Below are 25,643 nucleotides of genomic sequence, written 5' to 3' on the forward strand. Positions count from 1 at the left end.
TTTCTCAACACTGTTCATCTGTGCCATTCCGGGCACCCGCCATGACTGGAGGCCGAAGTTAAGGAGAGCTGATTTTTTATAAGAATGTTGTACTAATTTATTCTTTGCACCCAGAGGTTGTGCGACCAGCAAAGTGAACGGGCAGGGAAAACTGCTGGTTAATTTCCAGTGCTTCTCTCCAGGTGACAGCACTCTCTACTCCCTTGGTCAGAGAATGCTTCCATGTGCATCAAACAGGTGGATAGGAGTCCCAGAGCGATGAGAGCCAGACATGGCTTAGGGCACTGGTTCTCAGCCTGGGACGACTTTTCCCCCAAGGGACATCTGGCACTGTCTGGAGAGGTTTGGGGTTGTCACAGTTGGGGAGCCGCTCCTGACACCTAGTGGGTAGAGGCCAGGGGTGCTGCTAAACATCTCGCAATGCAGGGGACAGCCCCCCCCCCACCCCCCGCAAGGAATTAGCTGGCCCAAATAGGCCCATCTCTGAGCTCACATGGGAACCGATTACGCAAATCGACCCCTACCTTCAACTACCCCAAGAATCTCTAGGGTCTGATTAACTTGACACCAAAATGTCCTGCTTGGGTCCAACTTAAAGCCGGGAACTCCACTTTTACAGTGTATGACCTTGGCTCTGAATACTGCAGTTCCTTTCCGTCCCCGCCCTAGACAGTTTCAGGAAGCAGCAGAGGCGTGACGTCATCACAGTCCAGCGGCCACCCTGCTGCAAACCAGCGCAGACCACATGCCAGGCACCTGTTCACGCTAGGAGCAGCCATTACATCATACACCAACGTGGGGGTTCCTCGCGGATCCGCCGCCCACGCAGCTTGCCAGCCCCTCCCCCCGCACCCCGCGCTGCACCTGCCAGGGCCGCGGCCCAGAGCCCACGTCTGAGTTCGGGTCCTTGCTGCCTCTGTCCTGGGTCTCATCTGGATTTTCAGGGGCAGTGGCGGTCCCCGTGACTAAACTGCCCACTTTCCGCCCCTTGCAGGAGACTGCGTGTGCTTACGTGCTGATCGTGACTGCCGTGTACTGGGTGTCGGAGGCTGTGCCCCTCGGAGCTGCAGCCCTGGTGCCCGCCTTCCTCTACCCGTTCTTCGGAGTCCTCCGATCCAGCGAGGTTAGACCCCCTGCGGCCCAGCCCCCTGCTAGGGTCCCTGCCAGGCCAGTGACAGAGGGCTCAGGGTAAAGGGAGATGCACAAAGAAAGCAGTTGAGCAGAAGGCTTTTTTTTTTTTTTTTTTTTTTTTTGCCCTCCAGAACAACCCCTGAGCACTAAGCCTTTGCATGTGCTGTTCCAGACCCTGAATTCCTCTCCTTCCACCCACACCCTCCTCTCCCTCGAACTGCCCCTTTCGGGTTTGCGAGAGTAAGGTGACTTGGTGAGGTGAAGGCTTAGGCATCTTATTGCTGGGGCTGGAGACGGGAAACACTGGGGGAGGCAGAGGGCGAGTTTTTGCATTTGAGGTGGAAAATCCTACCCCATCTGTCCGATAAAGTGGCTGTGGTTGGTGACATTTAGCTATTGGGTTGCAGGGAGCAGCTTAGAACAGGTCTGCTATGCTCAGATTTGAAGAAGATGCTTTTAGGATAGGGCGTATAGCTCTATGTGAACCAGTTAGCTTTGCGGACAGAGAAAATGCCTGTCCCACTGGCCACCCCCCTGCACCAGCGTGTGCCATGGTGCACCAGGAAAAGCTAGGCGGGGCATTGGCAGGGGACCCCTGTTCCAGACGAAGCATCTACTTGTCACTCCCCAAACCCACCTTGTGTTTGTCCAGACTCAGGCCATTCTTCCACCTTGGAAAGTTCTCTCCAATTCCTTCAATCTTTAAAATCCTACCCAGTTAACCGTTCAGCGCAGCCTTTCTAAAAACCTTGGCTAAAAGTATTGTTCCCTTCCCTCGGAGCGCATATGATGTCTTCGTCCTTTAAATAACACCAGGTGTAAACCCTGCCTCCAGGATTAATGAAGTCCATGGCTTGCGTGCGGCGCAGGCCACTCTCTTACTGGTGTTTCTTCATAGTGTAAGAAATTCGTGTTTCTCAATAGCAGTGCTTCTTGATCGCGCATCAGTCGTGTACTTTGCACATGCAGGCGGGGATCTGAATAGGATCGGCGTCACTCTGGGACTGCAGCCTTTGATGCTCATGTTTTTCATTCAACATTCAGAAGAAATATTTTCTGAGTTCTGTATCCACCCTGTGCAGTATAGGACGTGACAGGGACCCTCAGAGTGACAAACACAAAATGCGTAATTTCTGCCCTCTTGACTCTCACAGCTGCCCCTTCCAAGTTTCTCACTGTTGGCTAGAGGCATGCCTAGAAGTGGTTAATTTTTATGGTGATTAACAAATCACCATAAGAGTTTGTCCTGTGGGAAGCTTAGACGGCTTAGACGGCCTTCTCTCTGCGAAACTCAGGTCCTGAAAAGAGATGGGAAACGATAGAAATGACTCCTGACCTCGAGAAGTTTCCATTCGACCCGAGAGAAAGTACAAATCACATGGAAAAACCTAAAAGACCCTCACTTTCTGGTACTGCGGAGACTTATACAACTCCCCATGAGGGAATGTCCTAGACAAATGAAATTTACCCTGTCAGGTGTCCAAAATTTATGTCGACCTCTTTTTGATTGAAGTCTTTCTTTCTAAAAAGCTTCATAATTTCCCTAGTCTTTTAAATAGAAATTGTTGAATATAAAATAACTTTTTTTTTTTTTTTGGAGCCTTTACAATTTCCAAGGGAAAAAAAAAAAATGTGGGCTGGATGACAGCAGAGTTGAGTAACTTGAGTGCTGGTTGAACAGTTGAACTTAAAGAATCTTGAGTAACATATTGGCACCAGACTAGAGAAAGACCTCAAATGAAAATACGAAAGTCGTGTTATCAGATTAGCAGATGACTCAAAGATGGATGTGCTAGATAATGTATGGCGACAGAATCAATGTTGACAGGATGAGACAATGAACTAAAACTGACAAAACAAAGTTTAATAAGGATAAATGTTAGCGGTCTGTGTGAAAAAGACCCTTGGCTCTTAGTTGAGTACAAACTCAGCATGAGTCATCTATCACTACAATGCGGCTGCCAAAATTTTGAGCATTTACCATATGCCAGGCGCTATGGGAGGTCCCGTACATGCATTATATTGTTTAATCCTCTACAAAGTGGCTATTATTTTTATCTTCCATTTACAGAGAAGGAAATTGAAGTTCAGAGAGGTTAAGTAACTTACTGTAGGTCACACAGCTAGTTAGTGGAGCTTGAACCCAGAATTGTACAAAGCCAGATTGTGTGCTCTTAACTACTGGCCAATATTTACTGAAATCTGCTGAATTAATAAATATACGTGTCCAGAGCATCAGGTTCCAGATAAGGAGCTCATTCAGAGGTGGGTAGGCAAGATACCAAAAATCTAGAACATGAGTCCCATGAGGAATGAAGAGAAGACTCGAGAGGGGCGTGGTTTCTGGCTTCTACAGCTCAAGACGCCAAGCTCACAGGTCAAACTAGAACCAGAGAGTCAGAGCCCCATGAGGGAGACCCCACTCTGTGTGAGGGAAGAACAGCGTGCTCCTGCTGTTCCCATCCCTGGAAATACAAGCCAGATGCCCACGCCAGGGATGCTGGAGGTAGACTTCGTGCCGTGGAAGAGGGATTGGGATTAGGGGTCCTCTGACTTTAGGATTCTATGATCAACTTGTGAGCATCTAGCCAGTACTTCTTACTGCTGGTATACAGAGCTCGGTCCTATATTTTAGATTTGTTTTAAGGTTTTTGTCTTGTTTTGTTTCACCTCCATCGTGACTCTCACTGCTGTCCTTATATCTGCTTCTTAAGTCCTCTAAGCCCTTCTAATGTGTTGCCGTAGCCTGGGACAGTATCAGTGTCAATCAGCTGGCTGAAGTTTACTGTTTATAGGAGAATGACAGAGAGCTGGGGGCCAAAGGGCTCTCTGGGGAACCAAACAGCCTGGTTTGAATGATGGAGCGTGGGACAGTCTCCAGGAAGCCCAGGGTCAGGAACTACTTCTGGGAGTGATTACTTCTGCTCTCTCTCTCCCCCCAATCCCGTGTGCACATGTGCGCACACGTGCACACACATGCACACACATGCACACACACACACACAAGCACACCCTCCGCTGTCTCAGTGGCCCTGCACTGCAGGCCCCTGGCAAGTCTTGTTCAGATTCCAGTTCCTACCAGGTCAAGAGAGGCAACGAGGCAGCTCTGGCTGGGATAACAAAACAGCCACTGCAGCCAAGTGACGCTTGAGTCTGATGTCATGATCAGCCTCCCTGTTTGCTCCTGATCTTTCTGACCCGCTGGATTCCTGACCAATGCCTAGACTCCGGCGTCCTCTGTTTGTTCAAACGCGGGGGCATTTGATCTATCGCTCTCTACCCTGCCTTTCTGGCCTCTGCTCACCATGGAGGCTGCCCCCCCAGCGCCCCGCATACAGACCTGTGGGGACGTTGGCTGAGCATCTGGGCTAGCCACCTGCCTGACCCGGGCTTCCCGTCACCCACAGCCATGCAGTCACAGCCCAGAGCGGAGCTCTACGCCCACGCCTTCAGTGGGGACCGGAACCGGGAACCCACAGAACTCGCAGTCTTTTGAGGCCAAACTAATGTTTCTGTGGGAATGAGCTATTCCCTAAGAATCAGCCTAAGAATCAGCCAGCCCCGTTGCCTCTGGGCTCAGAGCCCCAGTTTCCTCCACTGGGGTGGCTCCTGCAGTCCCGAAGAAGCCGGGGTACTTCGTGCCAGCGCTTCCAGGTGTGCAGGAGCTGGGCTGGCATCCGACCCGGTCAGCACCCACCTGGGCATTTCTGCTTTTTTTCCTTTAGACTTCTCTAAAGTACAGTTTGCAAAAAAAAAAAAAAAAAAGATGCTTTCTTAAGCAACAAAACCTTTCCTATAAACCAAGTTTAGGACACCGAATACATACAACAGATAGAAGAGGAAGTCCCTATTCAAATTGGGACTGGCTGCCAGGGCCCCCTGACCTTTCAGAGGCAGCGAGTGTGGTTTGAAAGCCTCTGTCCTCAGGTCAGGTGATTCGGTGGAGCCCACACACTCTTACCCAGCAGAACCAGCCTTCCTGCCCGCAGGGCCAGGCTGAGTGCCGGACCCACCGGATCGGGCTGTGTGGCTGGGGAACCAGCCCAGGCGTCCCCTCCTGGGGTCTACAGGATTTCGTTGCAAAATTATGTAGATGAACCCAAAAAGCCTCAAAATAGGTCCATCGCCAGAGGCCACCATGGGTCTCCTGGGGGGTTTTGACATTCCTGCCATTTAAGGAGGCGCACTCACAGCTGACTTGCAAAGACAGCCTGGGTCTGTGAGGCCAGCCGCAGGCTGCCAACTGTCTGCATTTCTGAGGGGACCGAACCAACGCCACCAAATGCCTGTGTTAGGAGAACAGACGCAGTCAGACCCACACATCCTGTTGGTCCCTGGCTGTCACCACCATGAGCAAGCAGAGTGGCCACGCAGAAAGGGTCAGGATCCAAGCTGGGAGTAGGGTAGAACTGGGTTTGAATTCGTTTTGTCACTAACTAGTCTTGACTAAGTTGTGGAACCTCTCTAAACTGCCAGTTACTCATCTGAAAACTGAGAATAATAGAAATTCCGACCTATCACAGCGCCTGGCTTAGGAAGCTGCAGGATCGGTTGGTCTGTCTCTGTTTTCCCCAAGAGATGGCCCCAAGAGGGAGACACACATTCTTACCGAGAAAAGTGCCCGGCTGAGGTTAACTTCCGGATTTCCATTCTCCTCAAACTTTTAGCAATAGAGCCACATCTCCCTTCTTCCCTTTCAAAAGAAAAAAAAAAAAAAACTTAAAAAATTAAAAACCTAACCTATCTAGAGAGCAATAAATAACTGTGTCCAAAGAAAGTAATGTTTTTAAAAGCTCATCACTGACAGATGTCACCTGCAATTCACTGACAGTGACCTGATTAGTAATAGACTACATTCAAAAGTATTTCGATCTTTGTGCCTCTCAACCCAGGCTGGGTCAGAAAGCTCTTGTAATACACTCACCCGTCACTTAAGACAATTTGAAGGATCTTTGTCTTTTAGGTCCACCTTGCTCCATCTTTTTTTACTTCTTTCTTTTATTCCCTCATTCAATCATGTTGGCACACCTGATTCCTAATCTCGAAGCTTCTTATCTTTTCTTCCTTCTTCAGTGATCATAATGGACATTTATTGAGTGCTGCCTACATGCCTGGCACTGTCCTAAAAGCCTGCATGCATGACTGAAGGCCCATGCCATGATGGATTAAATGAGCTGTGTGACATTACTATCACCATGGAAAGGTTGGAGTGACAAGTCACGAGCGCGCAGTAGTTTGTCCAATAGCATACAACACACATGGCCAAGCAGACATGCGGCCAATAAAGCGACCACTTAAACCCCGGCAGGCTGAAGGCTGGAACCCAAATTCTTAATTGCTGTACCCTGCTCCAGCTTTTCAAAGCAGCCTCCTAGACTCGGCTCTTCTAAAACGCAGTCCAGAAACACCTCTGCTCTCCAAGCTCAGTGATTTGGCATACTGAGAAAAACCACAGAGCAGAGAAAGCAGAAAAGGCAACGAAACCACCCATGCAAATGCCACAAACCCCGTGCATTCTGCTCCTGGGAGGAGCCCTCATGTCAAGATCTATTCTGTCTTTGCAAATAATTCTAAACAAGTTTCTCCATCAAGAGAGTTTCCTACCTCACAGAATATTAGTCTTAGGAATTGGATAGTCGGGGGAAAGAATGCTTATGGCAAGCATGAGCACACAACACATTTTAGAAAACGATTAAGATAATCCTCAAGAATCCTGGAACCCTGGTGTTCCCTGAGGGGTTCTGAGTAACCACGGTATTATTGTAGAAAACTCAGTGGGCTAGACGGCTAACAAACACCACCACTGGACGGGATTTTAATTTATAAAAGCAAAAAGGCAACCTTGTGCCTGGGCTCACTCTATGTGCTAATGACCTCAGCGGACCAGGTCAGCCTTTGTGGGGGCCACTCAGTAACAGGAAGCACCACTAGAAGTCCCAAGGTGGCCACGCTAGCTGCTTTCTGTGTTGTTTAATTTTCTTAACAGCTTTACAAAAGGTAGGGACTCACTTAATCCTTGTTTATTCTCAGATGAGAAAAATGAAGCCCAGAGAGGTTGAATAACTTGCCCAGGGTCACACAGTCCAATCCTGGCAGACTGTACTGCCCTCACTCTTCGTGACTTGAGCACATTATCTCATAATCACAGACTACACCGGGCTCATTGCCCAAGCACGTGGCATCGCTTAAGAGGGGCTAGGGAGGGCGTATGAATAGATCCCAGCCCACCAAACACCAAATAAGAAAAAGGGCACAGAGCCAATATCCTCCTAAAGCTGGTTCTGGGCACAGGTATTTAGGGCCAGTGTCAGGACTTCCCTCCATGGTAGATAGAGGAAATTTAAGCACCAGCTCTACCGCAAAGCTGCCTCTTAGATATTCTGAGAAGGTAAGGGTGCAGGAGGAAGATCCTAAGCTCCCAGCTCAGCTGTAGGCCTCAGGCATCCCTGCAGTGCTCCAACCTCCCACCAGGGGGCAGCATCCCCATCCATGCGCAAGGCCCAGAGCTACAAGCCCAGCAGAGCAGGAGGCCTTCTCTGCCCTCTAGGAGCGTAGTGACAGTTAGTGAGGACTGGGGTTGAGAACAAGACCCAAATTAACCAGAAGCGGAGGGGTCTTCCTCCAGGAAGAAGACAGATATATATTCCTTCTCCTACACAAACTTCATCCACCAGAAATCACCTTGGGATAAGATAAGGGGGAAATGAAGCAGACTGCTTTTATTTTGACTTTTGTGTGATCGGAGTGTTATGTGCAGAGTTTAAAAAATCAGACAATGCTGAAAAGCTCACGATGAAGAATCAACCATCTCTTCCTCCCCTCCCCACTGCACCGCCACCAAGTTCCACCTCCCCCTGCCCAGGGTCAATAACTTTCAAATGTGTTAACTGTTTCTTCTAGCATTAAGCTCTGCATTCTTGTACGTATTCTGATTTTATCGAGTTACCACATCTAGACATTATTAATTGACTCCCCATTATAGCAGATGAAGATTTTGTTCTCTATACCCCCTGATTCCCCTGCCTCTATCCCCCTGAGATAGGAATATCACAGTTTTTGTTACTTCAATAATCAAAGTTTAACAGTATGATTATGTAAATATGAGTGACTTAAACACTATATATTTCACTATACGCTTCCTTTTCTACTCAATTTTTATTCTTCCTGCAGTTAAAAATGTTCTCGTTTTCTCACTTTAAGAGGGTTTTAAAATGAGAAGCTAAACTTTTTTAGATATCTTTTCCTCTCGATTTCTGTCATGGTTCCACTGTTGGGAACAATTTTCATGTATGTGACGACTATTTATTGAGCATCTACTTTCGCGTGTTATCCTATAGGTATTAAGAGACAGAGATACACGATATAGAAAGAAACACGGTCCTTGGCCTTTTGCAGCTAAAATTTAGTTGGGAGGGAGGGAGAGGGGTTCACATAAATAGATAAACAGTACAAGCGTGAAGCAACAATTCAAGCACTGCCCTAAGAGCGCTGCGATGTGTGGAATTAATGGCGCCCGCAGGGAAAATGTTCTGGAATCAGAGGTTAGAATCTCCAGGAAGGTTTTCTGGAGGGCACCAGGCCTGAACTGGGCTTTGAAGTCTCCTCGGTATGTACAAGCAGAAAAGAGAATGTTCCAGGTGAGACGGGACCAATGACGAGTTTGGCCGTGGACCCCAAACATACGGTCTGTCTTTTTAACAGGCCTCATTCTTGATGTCCTCATCGTTAAAAAGAGGGAAGAAGTTGAAAAGGGGAAAAAAGAGGGAAGTGCTTGTGTGAGAGAAAATTCCTCTTCTTAGGAAATAGACACTGAAGTATATTAGGGGTAAAGAGCCAAAATGCATGTAACTCACACCCTCAAATGGTTCAGAAAAATAAGATGTGGACGGACAGGTGGCGTGTGGGTATTCCGTGTACCATTATCATTTTGGAACTCTTTGGAACTTTGGATTATTTGGATTTATTTAAGTTGGAAAAATATTTTTTTAAGATCGAAGGCTAGTTGTAAAGGCACCTTCGAGAATTCTATCCTCAGGAAATAATCACATTTACGTAAGGTTAACAATTCAAGCAGAAAATTGTTCTTTGCTCCATTTGCAGTAGGAAAATAAAAAGCCAAACCTTAAGTATTCAACAAAAAGAAGATGGCCAAATAAGCTTTACGGCACATTATACTACTATCAACATGAATTTTTCCAATAAATTTAAATCTTATAAGAAAATGATCAGGGTATGATGCAAAGTTTTTAAAAAGCAGGATATAAAACTGTACAGACTGTCTAAATCCAATTATGTATCTACATAGACATTAAAAAATTGAACATACCAAAGTATTAACAGTAGTAGTAGGATTAAGGGTAATTTTATCTTTAAATTTCTATATTTTGAATTTTTTGTAATGAGCCTGTATTGACTTTCTAATAAAAAATAAATATAATATTCTTAAAAGCGAAAGAAAAATGAGATTTGGGGCCAAACCTAGGGTTATTTTAACAATTTTTAAGGATTAAGATAAAACGATAAGTATGTTTACTCTTCGAAATCATAGTTATATCATAACTAAATAAGTTTATTCTTCTTGGAGAAGAAGTATAATGCCTGCCCAAGATATGCATGGATATATATTTAAAATTTATTTAAGTCTGTATAACAGTTGGCTATTTTAATAATCCTCGTCTCCCCGCTCCTAGCTCGCCAGCCTCTGGGTGGGAACAGGTCTTACCGGTGGCCGCGGCCCATGCTCCCTGCCGGGGCTGGGCCCTGGGCCGGGCGGGGAGGTGACGGAGCTGGCCTCCCGCAGGTGGCAGCGGAGTACTTCAAGAACACCACGCTGCTGCTGGTGGGTGTCATCTGCGTGGCGGCGGCCGTGGAGAAGTGGGACCTGCACAAGCGCATTGCCCTGCGCATGGTCATCATGGCCGGAGCCAAGCCGGGCATGTAAGTCGCGCGTGGGGCGTCCAGCCAGCTCCCCGGGGGCCGCAGGGACAGTTCCGCTTCGGGTTGTTCTTCTACCCGTGGGGAGAGGATGACATGCCAGGGCCATGCGGCTCCCACCTCCCCCTCCAGTGAAATGGCCTGCGACTGTGGAATACAGATTTGAGTGTGTGACTTTGGGGTCACTTACGGTCACAGTCCAAGCAACGTAGACTGTGAAGGCAGCAGGTGAGGGTCCCGTGAGGCGAACCAAGATGGACCAACAGAAATTGTTTCCCAACCTTTTTCCAGTGTCTCAGGAAGCAGGACGGACAAGGACGTGGTGCCTTGTCCTTTGTCGTTTAAGGAGACGTGATGGTGACGGCTTCCTCCATCCACCTTGAGTTGTTGTTGTCCTGTGTTCAGACCACAGACCTGTAGCCATGTCGCATTTGACCCAGAGTCTGCAATGCACCCACCGCCTGCCCTCAGTGGCTTCCTCTTCTCCCCCTGCTGCCAGGGCCAGCGAGAGACCCACAGCCTTGGGGGCCGAGCAGGGAAGTTGGGGTTGACAGTTTGGGGTTAACCTCACTCCCGCTGTGTTGGATGACCCTCCTCTCCCCTTCCATTTGGAGAAGAGTTCTCACTTCCTTCCAGTTTACAACTTTCTTGCTAGATTTTACATAAGCTGCCTGACTCCTTTGGGAGTAACATGGGATATAAGCAAATAATATGGGATTTATTTTCATCATCGGTCTTTAGATGAGAACAGGTTTCACTTAAAATGATGCTCCTGCCGCCCACTTAACTGCAGCTTGATTCGGCGTAATTCGCCCCCTCGCTGGGAGTAACCCTGTGCCCCACACGCGACCTCCAAGGCGCACAGTGGCGTTCCTTCCCATCACGTCGGCACGCCGGGGCTGTTTAAAACCTCTTTGTTATCGTCAAGAACGTACATCCCCTTGTGCGACCACTCATCTCTGTTCGCCTCATCCCCCTGCACGTTTCCACCCACCGCGGTGGTCGCTGTCCTTGCCTGTCTGGGGCAGGCAAACTCGGCTCACTGTCAGCCCAAACCAAGACACCATCAGGACCTTGGCCTCCCCAGACATGAGACTCAGGTTAGATAGATGCACGGTCCCCAGTTGTGCAAAGTCAGTGATTCTACCCGAAGTACTAAACGCAGTGGCCCTTACCTTGGCTTGACTCATGGGCGTGACAGCCATGTCTGTGCAAACACACGCTGCACGTTTCAAAGTCAAAGAGGAACAGCAGGAGAGTTCTCTTCATGACCATTTTCCTCTAAGCATTGACTCTTTACGATACCCGCTGAAGAAGCGCGCACAGTGACGCCGGCGCCTCTGGGACCTCAGGGGCAGGTCGGCGGTGGCTCAAGGAATGGGCGGAAGTGTGGGCTCCATACGTTATTCTCTCTTTGGTCACTAATACCCACGATGGCTCGGCTACGAGGCAAGGATTGTCACGGTACTTGTAGAATTGCTCGGTGCAAGGACAAAACTGGAATTTCTCTGTACACAGGACACCTATCGTCACCAAGCTAATGTCTGCAGAGAGAGACGAGCACTCAGTAAGCCCATCTCCCGACCCTATCACCTAGCCTTTGTTCCAGTAAGGGCTTTCACCCCGCTCAGGCCATTCGCCCATGAAGTGCGATTCATTCATTCGACCACTATTTACTTACTGCTTACTCTGTGCCACGCCCTGGAAGCACAAAGCTGACTGCACGACATAAAAAAAAAAACGATTTTCTGGGTAATCGCCAGCGCCGGCTCTCTAGGCCAGCGCCACCCGGCTTGTGGGCGTTCCCCAAGGAGCCCTGCGGGGCTGGCAGCTGGGCCCCGGTGGCCCCGCGGTCGACGCCCCGCGCCCACGCCTACGCCCCGCCGGCCCTGACGCCCCGCCCGCCTCCCCGCCCCGCAGGCTGCTGCTCTGCTTCATGTGCTGCACCACGCTGCTCTCCATGTGGCTCTCGAACACGTCCACCACCGCCATGGTGATGCCCATCGTGGAGGCCGTGCTGCAGGAGCTGGTCAGCGCCGAGGAGGAGCAGCTGGTGGCCAGCAACTCCAGCACCGAAGAGGCCGAGCCCATCAGTACAGTTTGCTGGCGTTCATCTACCTACCCTTTGCCCCCTGTGCCCTCCTCTCGGGACACCGCCCAGCTGGGTGCCCGCCCCACGACCCCTCACCTACGTCCCTCCCCTCGTCTTCGGCCACTTCCGCTTCCCTCCCCTCTTATCCAAGACAAGCCTTTGTAACCTGAAGCTTTCCTGCGACCCGCCCCCTCTCCCCCCAACCCATTGCCAGCTCTTCCTTCTTCCCCAACGTACAGCAGCCACCTCTCCTCCTTTCCCCCAAACGCTCGAGGGTCAGGACAAGCCATGAGTCCCTCCGTGCCTTTGGGGTCGGGGGAGGGGTCCTCAGGCAGCAGCCCCCACAGGAAGGGGCCCCGCCCCCACAGCTCACGTCCAGCTCTCCTTTGCTGCTGTAGGTCTCGATGCGAACAACAGCCAGCCTTCTCTGGAACTCATCTTTGTCAATGAAGAGTGAGTATGACTGCCCTCCTCCCACACGGAGCCTCTCCTGGTCCCCTCCGAGGTCAGGAAAGCTGGGACCTGGGCCCATAAACAAACAGCTCTTGTAGACCTGTGGGCCACACGCACCTCTTGCCACACCGCTGCCTCCCCATACCTGGAGCCACCTGCCAAGACCCCGAGGGCACCTCCCTTAACCACGAGGGTTTGCAGTGATGAGGGAAGAGCTAAGAACACAGCACTGAATCTGACGGGGTACCTGGGCCCGCACATCTGCCCAGTAGAGTTGCATCTAAATCGATGCCCCTCTTAGAAAAATGCGTTTCATCTATTGACGGAGAAACACTGGAGATTCTTAGAGAACCACAAAGTTTTACAGATATTAGATCTGGTCTTGTTAGATACGGCAAAGAAAAATTAGGCGACGGGATTAGAGGGCCGTTGATGAGAGAGCCATTCGATGATGGAAAGCAGCAGCTAGGAAAGGAGAAATGGAGCCTCAAATGCTCGCATGAGCACCCCGGTAACAGCCGGTCGCTTTTGGAGGTTCGATAGCAAAATGGAGTTTTCAAGGTATTCCGTGATGAGTACTATACTTTCAAAGTTGGATTGGTACTAGAGCTCAGCTTTGCAATTTGCTCTTGTCATAAAAAAAAAAAAAAAAAAAAAAAATGGAGGCGTCACATGGAGTGAAACCGGCCCACGCAGTGGGATTCACGCAGAAGGGAGGCATCGGGAGACAGCTTGATTCGCTTCCCACCGCTGACTTCCACCATGGCCCGTTGCATTTCCCCCACTGGCCCTTGATGATAACTCGGGCAAATCCCATAACCCTTCCGGTTCCTGCCAGATATATCAGGACGATCTGATTTTCAGATAGTCGGCAGTCCACTCCAGACCCCTATCAAAACTTCCAGCGCTCATCCAAAGCTTCTCCCATATTCTCTCATGCCCACGCCCGCACCCAGCCCCGCCCCAGCCCAGGTCTGCAGAGTAAGAGGTAAAAGCGAGCAGGGAAGAACCAACTCTTCTCTCTCCCTCCACCTCCCTCTCCTCTCCCCACTCACTCTGCGGCTCCGACTTCTCCGGGGTGAGGGCGGAGGCTGGAGGGTGCAGGCTGCAGGCGTTGTAGCCGAGTGTCCGTTGAGGCCACCTCTGCACAGCCTGGGCCGACGGCGGTGAGGCGCTCTGGACGACGCTCACTCCCCGTCCTGGGCTCTGTGCTCTGGTGGCTCCCCCCACGGTCCCCTTCTCCGGGAGCAGCAGGATGGCTGCAGCCCAGCTGCCCTCCGTGGGCCGCTCCCGTGGCACGGGGTCTCCTCGCTCTGGCCCCCCAAGCAACAGCCCCTGGCGTCCTGCCTTTGTTCATTTCCAGACAAATATGTGTCCCCAAACTCCAGAAAAAAGCTCCAGTTGTCCCTGGAACTCTCGCAGCAGAGCCTGCCGGTGGGTGCCAGGGCGGCTGGCAGTGTGAGGACACCAGTCTTCTTCCCAGGCCAGCCCCCTCCGTGCGGCCCGAGGGGTTCCTCGCCTGCCATCCTCGCCCAGTGTGGGAAGGAGGGGCGGGAAGCATCCCACACTCTGCTCCGCGCAGGCCGACTCTCTCCAAAGAAGGCTTCCCTCTGAACCCCTCAGCCCCCTCTCCTTCCCTGGGGTAGCCTGGGATGATGATGGCCACAGGGCCCCCAGTCCCGCCTGTGGGGCCAGCACCTCTCAGGGTCTCCACAGTGGTGAGTTATAGCACCTACTGTCCTCAGAACTAAGACGAACCAGAAACATCTATTTAGCATCCAGTTTGTCAGCACCGCTGAAAGTTAAATTCTCACCTCCCTCTCTACTCCGGGCAAAGCTTGGGGACCCACAGGTGTGGGAGAGACTCAGCAGCACAGATGACTGCCACCTGCCGAGGGGCAGGTGCTCAGCAGCAATTCTTTTCCATCTTCTTGTTCTCACTTGCCTTTCGCCATGTGGAGTCTGGGCCCTTTCTGCTCCTGTCACCTCAGATAAGCATGTCACAAGTTTCTCGTCCTAGATAAAGACCTCCAGAGTCAGCCGGTGAGAATGTGCTGGGGGCCAGGCCTCCCCAGGCAGACAGAAATGGTTTCCTACCACCGCGTAGCGCCCTGCTGCTCGCGGGAAGTTCGTGCCCTCTCTCTGCCTAGTCTCCTGCTCTGTAAATGCAGGTAGCGGTACTTGTACCACGGACCTGTTAGCATTAACCAGGTCATGGGGATTAGAGTCCACATTTGAGTGCTCAGCGCCTACAAAGCGCTCCATGTTAACTGTCATTAGGGGGTGTCGCTTCTGCTTCAAAAGAAACGCTCTGTCCCTACCCATCCTGGCAGCATCTCTGGAAGGGGAGGAAGGCTAGGGTGAAGTCACGCTTCCCCGTAGCCTGGGAAACCAGAGTCCAGAGGGGTCCCTTGAACCGGTCACGGGTATGTGGGGAGAATTCCCGTCCCGCACAGTCTGGTCACTGTTGATTCCCACTTCCTTCGCTTCTTTCCAGCACCTCGACTACAGACTTCGCTTCTCTGATGCAGAACAAGGTATGGCCTTGGGTTTTCTTCTGTGCTTTGAGATACTTGAAAGCCCCTCGAGATAACTCAGGGACAGAGATGCCTGACAGTTTGTCCTAGAGCTGCGTGGCCTCCATGGACATGAGGGCAGAGAGGTGCTCTCGCTCACCCGAGCCTGGATGGGCTCCTGGCAAGGGCCAGCACAGCACCAAACGCAGCCCGGAGTACTGGGCTCGGCCGCCTAAGGTTGACCTTTCTTTCATAGAAATCCAATACTCAGCGATCCAGATTTTAAAGGGCCAGATTCATCCTTAGGATTTCTTTGGGGGGAGGTGGGGGATTCCATTTACAAAAATCTGATTACGAAAAAGAGACACATTTATAGGAGAAAGCCAAGTTTACCTGCACACTGCTGCTTGGCTGCCCCCTCCCCCAAAGCTTCTTTGACATCTCACATCCATCCAAATGGATGGGCTTTGATCAGTCCAGATTATGGGCTTCGTTGTGGTGCGACTTTATTTATTTTTTTCATTTTGTGTTAAAGAAAAATGAAGGATTCTTCATTAGCGAATGAAGCGCCAGAAAGCCAAGGTCTGCTCTGAAGACAGAGCCATACTCTGCCAAGTTTTAAAAACTTCTTCAAATGGGGTGCTTGACCCCAGCCCGGACGGGCACCTGTGAGGTGGAGCACAGGTTCTGGTCTCCAGATCTCACAGTGCTGAGCGGGGGGCGCCCCTGGCATGACAAGGCAGTGCTCCCCAGGCCCCCCCACGTCCTCATCCTGACGGTGTGACGGTCTTTGTCCCCACAGAGCCTGAATGGTGCGCACACAGTCACCAACCCTGTCAGAACTGCAAACCACCAGGGCAGGAAGCAGCACCCGCCCCAGGTAACTAGACCACCCCTCCTGACCCTGTTTCCTGCGCGAAATGCCTGAGCTTCCCAAGGGGCCCTGGCCTCGAAGTTGTGAGGGCTCCAGGCTAGTGAGCCGTCGCCAGGGCCTCGTAGTCACGTCTGTGTCTGGCCCGCCTGTGCCATGGAGCTAGAACAGCTAACTCGCTGTTGACTCGGCAAGTCATTCTACCATCCGAACCCCATTTCCTCCAAGTATGAAAGCCGAGGTTGGTCTAGATCAGAGGTGTCCAAACTATTCTTCAAAGGGGCTTCAGGAACGCTGCAAATGTTTTATTTGAAGATCCTGAGATTTTAAAGCAATTGCTTTGCTGTGAGAATAGAGTTTTCTGGTACTGAACCACCGAATCAAAATACGGAAGTAAAACAGATGTCGAAGCTGGTATCAAACCGCAGCCATCACGTGATTCAAATTTTTGTGTTCATCAAAATGATCTCAGTTACTTAACATCCACCATTATCATAAATGTCACCACTTATTAAACACCTATTCTGTACCAAGAACTATGCCAAGCATTTTGTCTCAACGAGGCAGCAATTTTGAACCCCCTTTTGCAAATGAGGCACCCAAGGCCTCGAGCTAACATGGGGAGCACCCTGATTCAAATCCAAGTCTCCCCGACCACCTGTGTATACCTCAGTTAAAAAACAGATGTATGCCAATGAAATGCTACATTTACATTTTATATATTGGAGGGCCGCGTAAAATTTCATTAGAAAACAGGATCGTGGAATCATTGGACCAGAGAATCTCAGAGGTCTCTTCCAGCTCTGATAATCAATGAATCTCTCAGGGAGGTTTGGAAGAATCCAGACCTACCTGGGCCCTCCTAGGAAGATAGCTAAGGGCTTCGAGAAATATTGTAAAGTGGCCCCTTCCCCGCGGTTGTCCCACGACCTGGCTTGCCGACATATGTACCAGCCACTCCTAGTCTCGTGAAGACTCGATGAGGGGTGGCCAGGCCTGCAGGGCACAAGGACACTTGCTTCTTCACTCTATACCTGCAACCAGGGGTCAGCGACTTCCGACCAAGCAGGCCCTGAGAGGACCACAGCAAGGCTGAGGCTTATATGCCAGGAGGAGGGAGAAAGCGGGAAAAACCAGTGGGCAGAAAGGAGAAACGGATGAGGACGTAAGGAAGGAGAGAGACACTTGTAGACCCGCTACCTAAAGAAAACTAGAGTCCTGTAATCCCAGGCTTATTTTTTTTAGTTATCTCCCAATCAGGACAGTCATTCTAATTCCACATAGAACAACCATCTTCGATTTATATTCTGACACAAAATGGAGAGCAACCAGTTCTACTGGAGTTCAAGTACAAGATAGAACATGCTGTTAATATTAACGACAAAAATAATGATAGCTTACCATTCGTTAACTACCAGGAAGTGTTCTAAGTAACATACATACATACATACATACATACATACATACATACGTACATACATATTACTTCATCTACTCTTCACCACAATCTGGCAGAGAAAATAGGATTTTCCCCTTTTCACAGGAGAAGAAAGCGCACTTTGGAGGATCCCCCTGAGTTGAGAAGTTATAGCATTGGCATTGGGATGTATATCTCCCTGACACCCAAGTTCGAAGCCTTCCCACGGCACCACGGTGCCCGTGTTCCATGCCTTGTGTGCCAGGCGACCCGAGCTGGGTCAGATAGATTCACTGATTTTCCTTTGGCAGGAAAAGCCACTAGTCCTGACCTCCGGCCCCAGGAACCAGGAACTCAACAGAAAGTACAAGTCCCAGCACGACCAAATGATCTGCAAGTGCCTGTCCCTGAGCATATCCTACGCCGCGACCATCGGGGGCCTGACCACCATCATCGGCACCTCCACCAGCCTCATTTTCTTGGAACACTTCAACAAGTAAGTAATCCACTTGGTCGACAAATATTTCCTAACCGCCCACTGCGTGTCAGGAACGGGACTAAGTGCTAAGGATACAGCAGAAAATGGGACTAGAACAGCTTCAGTTCCAAAAGGGAAAAGAGACAGTCAAGCCATTACAGTTAAATGTGACTTGAGCAGGGCGGGATTCTTCTGGGAAAAACCCCACTGGGGGAGGTCACCCTGTGTAAACGCAATGGCGAAATAGAGACCTGAAGCGTGAGCTGAGTAGACTCGATGTACAGAGAGTTCCCAGAAAAAAACTGTGTGCAGCGGGGCTCAGAGCAAGAGAGCAGAGCCCATGAAAGAAAATGAGAGGGCGAAAGGAAGCCAGGGAGGTGGACAGGCAGACCACCGGCCTTCTAAAGGACTTGGACTTCAAAGGCTGTGAAAAAGCTTTGAAGAATTTTAGGCAGAGGGTGAGGTGATCAGTTTTATTGTTTTGAAAACTCATTTTGGATTTTAAAAGTGGAGAATAGCTTGGAAAGGAGAAAACAGGTAGCAGGGAGACAATTTCGGATGCTGCAGCAGATGCCCAGGAGAAAGCTGATGGTGGCCTGGGTGACAGTGGCAGTGGGGAGGAGGAATGGTCGGACTTGAGAGATGTTCAGAGATAGACTCGACAGGCCATGGTAGGATTAGAAAGAGCCTGAAAGAGGGAAAGGCCAAGTCTGATTGTGAGGCTTGTGGCTTCAGCAACTGGGGAGCAGAGCTGCCCTTGACCTAAAGGAGGAGAAAGATTAGAGACTGATGTATCCAGTTAGGAGACAGATCTAGGCGGAAGGCACAGATTTAGAGACTTTGGCACAGATCTGCAATGGCCTGCAGAGCCGCCTTCATGGACCCATAACCAGTATGGTCACTTGTAACACCATGCTCAGAAGGGCTCCACGCTTGCCTTCACCAACTTGAAATTCTTAATAATTTTTGAACAAGGGACCCCACATTTGCATTTTGCACTGGGCTCCACAAACGAGCTGGTAGTCAGTCCTGGTGGAAACTGAGGCCATACGAGTGAAGGAGATTACTCAAGGAGAACGCATAAAGTAGAGCAGGGGACATAAATACTAAGCTCGAGCATTTAAAATAGACTATAAAAGAATACAATGACATCGGACAGGAAAGAGAAAAAATCTGGCGTCATTTTACCCAAGGGAAGAAAGTGTTTCAAGGAGGAAAGAATGGTCCGTGTTGTTTAAAGTTGATTGAATGATCAAGCAAAATAAGGACAAAACTGTATCCATTCAATTAGAGGAGTTGGCGGTTACTGGTGACCTAGGCAAGAACGCTTTGGTCAAGTGATTGGAAAAGAAGCCAAATTTCAGTGAGTTGAAGAGTACGATGGAGGTGAGGAAATGGAGAATTGGCTGTGAAGGGAAGAGAGACATGGGATGAGAGTAAAGGGAGAGCAAAGTAGCTGTTTTTGAGATGGAAGACATTTACATGCTGATAGGGATGATCCAGATGAGAGGATAATTAAAGATTTAGGAGAGAGGGGATGGTTTGGTAGAACAACATCACTGAGCAAACAAGAAGGGATGGGATCCAGTGCAGAGGGAAGAAATCAGAAATCAATCACGGACAGGAGGAGAAACGCAGCTTTCATTTTAGCAGGAAAGATAAGAAGGAAGGAAAAAAGGAGGAAGAGGGGAAGGAGGAGGAAAGATCAATGAGAGTTTAAGACCTAATTCCCTAACATCCGAGCTTCATAAACTCTTCACACCCCATAACTCTGTGTGGGCTCGGAGTTTCGGCTCTTTAATTTCTGCTTCATTTTGTGGTTGGGCCAATTCATATCCTCTCAGTCTACTTCTTGGGTGGTAAATGGTACATTTACCCATAATTGTAGCTTACTTGGACAACAGGGATTCTATGAAAGGAAGGTGAACTCCAAGAGTCCCCACTGGTCTCAAAGTGCCACCATGCTGTTCTTCTTGGCATTGGTGAACAGACTACCCCCAGAGTTCATTTTTGATATTCAAAAGTCTATAAATTAGCTGTTATACCATATATATATATATATATATATATATATATATATATATATATATACACACACATACATATATATGTGTACACACACACGGTCACTTTTAGAGATGCTATAAATGGTATTAGGCCCTTGCATTTAGTCACGAAGGTCTATTTAATCTATTAGAAAGTCCATTCCTTTTCCTGGGTCCTGGAGCAAGGCCTGGGCTTCTATGTACAGAGATGATGCAACAGACTTTATGCCTGGTAGCCCAGGGCAGTCCCCAATAAGTCACTGAATGATTTCTGTCCTTGGACATCCTTCTAACTGCAAAAGCCCTTCTTCCCAATGCCCGCTATCAGTGACCCACCCTGGCCTTTACAGAGGGCGCAAGCTATTGTAACTCCTCCAAGAGGCACATAAATGTTAGTGACTCCAAGACCAGGCCATAATGCAAAAGAGTAGATGTCCCTGCGATGACAGACATTAAACACTCATATCTTGTGCTTCCATTGCATTCTCTGTGGGGGAGCCTACTCTTCTTGGCACCCCTCTCTTTTTCCATGCAATGCCTACCACAAAAAGAGGGGCACAGTCTCTTCCCACCTTTGAGGGGCTCTATGCTCAGTCCCCAAGAACGGCCCAAGGGTAAAGAAATGCAGGCACTGTTTTGGATGTAGTCATGACTCACACATGGTCCATCCTTGCCCCCCAGGAAATATAACCTGGGCCGGGGGGTGCAGCTCTGCCCGACAATGAATGAGGAGTCCTCTGGGCAACCTCCCTAGCCCCCAAAGACAGCAGAGGATGTTGATACGAGATCTGGAGTTTCCTGTGGGCACAGTTAACACCGGGAACCTTCGTGAGGCCCTAGAGTCTTAAGTTCTCAGGAACTGATGCCTTGGCTCCCCCCATCAAAACCCACATTCCTTCTGTGACTTCATAAACAAAGTATACCAGACTGCCCTCTCCGTCCTCTTGTCCTGAAAACCAGATGAATGAACTTATCAGAATCTTTACATAAATTAAAAGCAAACCACTTCTGAGTGATTCTCCCAAGTGCAAAATGTATACACTTCAGTAACATTAATTTCGGTTGTCTAGGTGCCTTTTTTAGCTTACTTCATAATCGTGGCTGGACACTGTACAGTTGCAACTATCAAAAAGTGTGTTCTAGATAATGTTCTACCATACTGAAATCATCTCTACCTTAGCTCTGCTATGTGTCTTCTTAAGGAGCATTTAGCTTATGCCACATGGAAATTCACTGCCCTGGTTCTTTCCCCTACAGCCAGTATCCAGCTGCAGAAGTGGTCAACTTTGGCACCTGGTTCCTCTTCAGCTTCCCCATCTCCCTCATCATGCTGGTGGTCAGCTGGTTTTGGATGCACTGGTTGTTCCTGGGCTGCAAGTGAGTCCCAGGCCCTGCCAGCGAGGCAGAGGCTCTCCTCATCCAAGGTCACTGCACGAGCCCTGGAGGGCACCCCTAGGGGAACACAGGGGTCTGGGTGGCGAGGCAGGCACCGTCTCTTCTGGATGCTCTAAGCGTCCAGGAGCTCTGCGCTTCACTCCGAGCTCGACAGTGAACTGTCCTTAATTCCAAACAACTGGTTAGGAGAAATGTCCGATTTATAAAAAGTCTAAAAGAACACTCTTCAGAGTATTCCATGTAGTTTCTTTGCTCTCAGAGCATAGAGAGTAATTTCAAATAACTTCTAAAGAAATATGATTCCAAGTAGAAGTTGCCTTAAGCTGTATTTTATAAAACGAGCATTTGTATGGAATATGCTCACTTTCCTCAAGATGACAAGTCGGCATTCCCCTTGCAATGTTATTTCTAATATTCATCTGCTTAGCAAACCTTTTCTTTATAACCAGTAATATCCAGATTTAATCAGCTTCAAGCGCCTAAAGGGAAGATGCATAATGAGGCTTTGCTACTTGTCGATGGAACCCGATGCTCCCAATGGTCGAGGAGTGTTCTCAGAACTGACTGATTTCTTACTCAGAGACTGTTGTCAAATCAGTGATAGCTGACTATTTTGATACCTCCGGTGTCGCAAATAGAAAACCAAGGTGCATTTCACCCCAGAAAAGCCTTGTCTCTAGACAGATCAACACACGTGTGTGTGCAACACACAAATATATAAACATCTACACACATAGGCCGTGTCACATTCTCTATTATGTAAAAGACAAGTATGTAGAAACAACCCCACATAAATACATCTGCATAAATCCATAAGACCATAACTTCCCATTGATAGACTAGATGGATAACCCAAAAGGCCAGGGGAGAAGGCTGATGAGAGGCAGTTTACCTGGCAAATAATAGTCGTATGATAGATGGGGTTGGAGGGGCAGAGCGTGTGAGTGGAGACGAGAATAGTGATCAGACAAGCCAGCAGTTTAGTATTTGCTTAATACTCGATCTCCTCTGGGCCTCAGAAGTGTGTTTCTTCTACCGTTTTGCTCATTCTCCCTTCTCAGTTTTAAAGAGACCTGCTCCCTGAGCAAGAAGAATAAGACCAAAAGGGAAGAGTTGTCAGAGAAGAGGATCCGAGAGGAATATGAAAAGCTGGGAGCCATCAGGTAAGAATCAGCCACTCGCCGTCTCCCTTCGGGAGAGCGAGCGAGGCAGGGAAAGCGAGCACAGAAGCAGCCTTGTTCTCCATGGTCCCTTGAGCTGGAGGAATTTCCCACAACCACGGCCCCAGGCATTTCGAGATGCTATTTAATGCCCACGTCTGGTCCAGATTCTAGGTGGCCGCCCTTCCTCTTCCCTATATTCTGAGTCCGAGGCATCGCGGTGGCATGGGGCGTGGAGAGTCATAGGTGGGGCAGACGGACAAGGAACGACGCAAGACAGTGCAGCCACCCTGAAGTCAGGACTCCTCGCGTGAGCCACCACAGGTCCAGTGGCCACTCCTAGGGAGCTGGGGACTTTGTACTGTATTGAGAGCGTCGGGAGGTATCAAATACAGATTCGAAGACAGAAGGTCCGAGAATTCACTCGCCAACTCTCGGCCATTTCTGTCAGCTTTCCCGTAGTGCCCCAGCGTCCTGTTTTGAGCTGTTCCTCCTTTTCTGGCAATTGGCAGATACAACTTTGGGTAAAAGGATTCAGGTTTAAGCTGTATTTTTTTAAACTTTAATTTACAAAAGGAATACATGGTCATCACAGAACGCTTAGAAAGTACAGGAAAACATAAAAGAAAAATCGACTTGCGTTTCTAGCGTCCTGGTGTTAGCTGTTAACATGATGTACCGTTCTATGCTTTTTTCTTGCAAAATTACATGTATTATATAATTATATGTATATGTATTTTTCGTAGAATTCAATCCATACTGAACAGTTTCGTATCTTGCCTTTTTTCACTTAGCATGAGACTGTCATTAGGATCCCAGGTAATTAACTCTGCTATAGCAACATGATTATTAGTTGCATGATTATCATTTCAACGCACGTTGAACTGCATTCAATGTCATGGAATATTATTGGATATGTAGGTTGTTTCCATTTTTTTACTGTTTAGTTTTTTAATAGGTAACGGTTCTATGTGCATTTCTGGTTATTTTCTCAGATAAAAGGAATGACCGAAGTTAAGGATCCTGAGATTTATTGTTAAATTGCCTCAAAAAAGCTGTTGCAGTTTCTACCTCCACCAGCAGCGTTTTGAGGGGCCAATTTTACTGCACTCTCCTCGCAGGCTGTATTTTAAATTATTTCATAAATGTGCGATGCTGTTTTTCCTTCCCACCTAAGTGCCTCTAACAAACACGGTTTTAACATTTTCTAACACCGTCTCGCCTTTTCACTTCACTGCCGGCCGTGGAGAGTGTTTAAGCAGCAACTGCGTTGTATGCCTCCGGTACTGACGCTCTGAATAGAGGAGCATCCCAAAACAAGTGACAAAGCTAACGACGTTTGCCGTTCCTGAAGCAGGTCTGTTTGCTTTCACAGCTACCCTGAGATGGTGACCGGATTTTTCTTCATCCTGATGACGGTGCTGTGGTTCACGCGGGAGCCTGGCTTCGTTCCCGGCTGGGACTCGTTCTTTGAAAAGTAAGTGATATCGTCTCCTCCTTAAGAACAAACAACTCCGTCCTGGAAACTTCTCCGGCGGTTTTCAGAGGCGTCCCCGCCTAGACTGTCAGGGACAGACATGAAGCCAGGACGTCACTTTGTTCCCGTGGAAGCCCCCTCTTTCTCGGGAAGCTGCAGGACACACAGTCAGGAAGAAAACACGGTCTTTCGAGACCAGGTCAGGAGTTGGGGTCCAGCGCCGCCACTTAATGCATCTCAGCTGTGTGACCTTGGTCTTGTCACTTAAGCTCTTCTGACCTCAGCTATCTATCTCATTGTTGTGAGAGTTAAAGGAGAAAATGTCCCTAAAGTACAATACCAACTGTAGCCGTGGCCGTGCAGTGGCTGAGGCCTGTGGAGGGAGAGGCGAACACGGGTCCGGCCGCACCCCTGCCCCGCATCTTCCCGAGGGCCAGGGCCACAAGCCTGTGGCTCTGCCGGCACAGCTTCTAGTTTGAGAAAAGACACACGTGGAGGTGTAGACCTCGCAGGAAAGAGGACGCACCCTTTTCTAGTCTCCTTCACCTAAGCAACTCCTCATCACTCCTTCTGGGACCCATCCCAGTCGATGGGCCCATAAATTCACACGAAGTCATTTTCCCTAGCCAGGCCTCGCCTTTGGACTATAACCATTGCCCATTAAATCCACCACTGGATGGCATGGCAAAACGGGCAAGGCGCAGACCGATGCCCGCTCTCGACTAGGTCCTACCGGCAGGCCTCGGGTTCCGACCGCGCCGAGACGCGGCGCTACCCCGGGGCCGCCTGACGCCCTCCTCCAGCCTGCTTCTCTCTTGCTAGGAAAGGCTACCGCACCGATGCCACCGTCTCCGTGTTCCTCGGCTTCCTCCTCTTCCTGATTCCAGCGAAGAAGCCTTGCTTTGGGAAAAAGAAGGATGGTGAGAGGGGTGCCAGGGGAGACGCCGGGGCTGGCTCTAGTCACGTGATGCCCAAGTCGGAAGTTTCAGAAGGCGCCTGACCAAGGCCCTCTGATTCTGCCCCAAATAGCAGCTCAGCCCCTACTCTATAGATCACTCCCATTATGGTTCATCTGGTTCTACCTTCCTGTCTACCTGTGACCCAGGGGAGGACCGGGAGTCCTCGCTGGGGACGGAGCCCATCATCACGTGGAAGGACTTCCAGAAGACCATGCCCTGGGAGATTGTCATTCTGGTGGGAGGAGGCTATGCTCTGGCTTCGGGCAGCAAGGTAACCGTTGAATTCTGTTCTCATTGGGCCAAATAGTTTTCCAGCTACTTTACCTAATGGAATCATTACGGTTCTGAGCAGGAAGATTCCAAGGAGCTGAAGGAGAGGGGAGTGTCCACCCAAGTCACTGGGAAGGGGAGCAGTCAGCCAGGAACAGACAGCCTGTCCTCCCTGAGCATCCAAGCTAGTGCTACTGAGGACCGAGTTACAGACCAGCTGTGCAATAGTCATGGCACACAGCATTCATACCTCACTGACGGGCCCACGCTGCCCAAAACTAGGGTATTTGGATTTTGTAGCCATCTCCTTCTATGGATTTGCCTGTGATAGATGTGCCTGTCAGGCCCAGAGACACCCCAAGTAACACACAACAAATTGTCCCTCGGTCAGTCCATGTGCACGTCCTGGACCCCTTTGGAGAATCTATGTTACAGCTGATGGAAA

At 49.4% G+C, this 25,643-nt stretch overlaps 1 protein-coding gene across 4 annotated transcripts in view; it reads left to right on the top strand.

Annotated features, from left to right (window-relative positions):
- The window catches only part of SLC13A4 (solute carrier family 13 member 4), a 38,447-nt gene that overhangs the window by 5,325 nt on the left and 7,479 nt on the right, over positions 1-25,643 (top strand). For all 4 annotated transcript variants that reach the window (XM_036230866.1, XM_036230864.1, XM_016121102.2 and 1 more), the window contains exons 3-14: positions 995-1,123; positions 9,932-10,068; positions 11,986-12,158; positions 12,556-12,610; positions 15,108-15,147; positions 15,929-16,006; positions 17,726-17,910; positions 21,195-21,314; positions 22,394-22,495; positions 23,868-23,969; positions 24,792-24,889; positions 25,075-25,199. In XM_036230866.1, coding sequence (XP_036086759.1) covers positions 995-1,123; positions 9,932-10,068; positions 11,986-12,158; positions 12,556-12,610; positions 15,108-15,147; positions 15,929-16,006; positions 17,726-17,910; positions 21,195-21,314; positions 22,394-22,495; positions 23,868-23,969; positions 24,792-24,889; positions 25,075-25,199 — 1,344 coding nt within the window. The remainder of the gene's footprint in view (positions 1-994; positions 1,124-9,931; positions 10,069-11,985; positions 12,159-12,555; positions 12,611-15,107; positions 15,148-15,928; positions 16,007-17,725; positions 17,911-21,194; positions 21,315-22,393; positions 22,496-23,867; positions 23,970-24,791; positions 24,890-25,074; positions 25,200-25,643) is intronic.

This window comes from Rousettus aegyptiacus, unplaced genomic scaffold (assembly GCF_014176215.1).
Source record: "Rousettus aegyptiacus isolate mRouAeg1 unplaced genomic scaffold, mRouAeg1.p scaffold_m13_p_13, whole genome shotgun sequence".
Classification (NCBI taxonomy): Eukaryota; Metazoa; Chordata; class Mammalia; order Chiroptera; family Pteropodidae; genus Rousettus; species Rousettus aegyptiacus.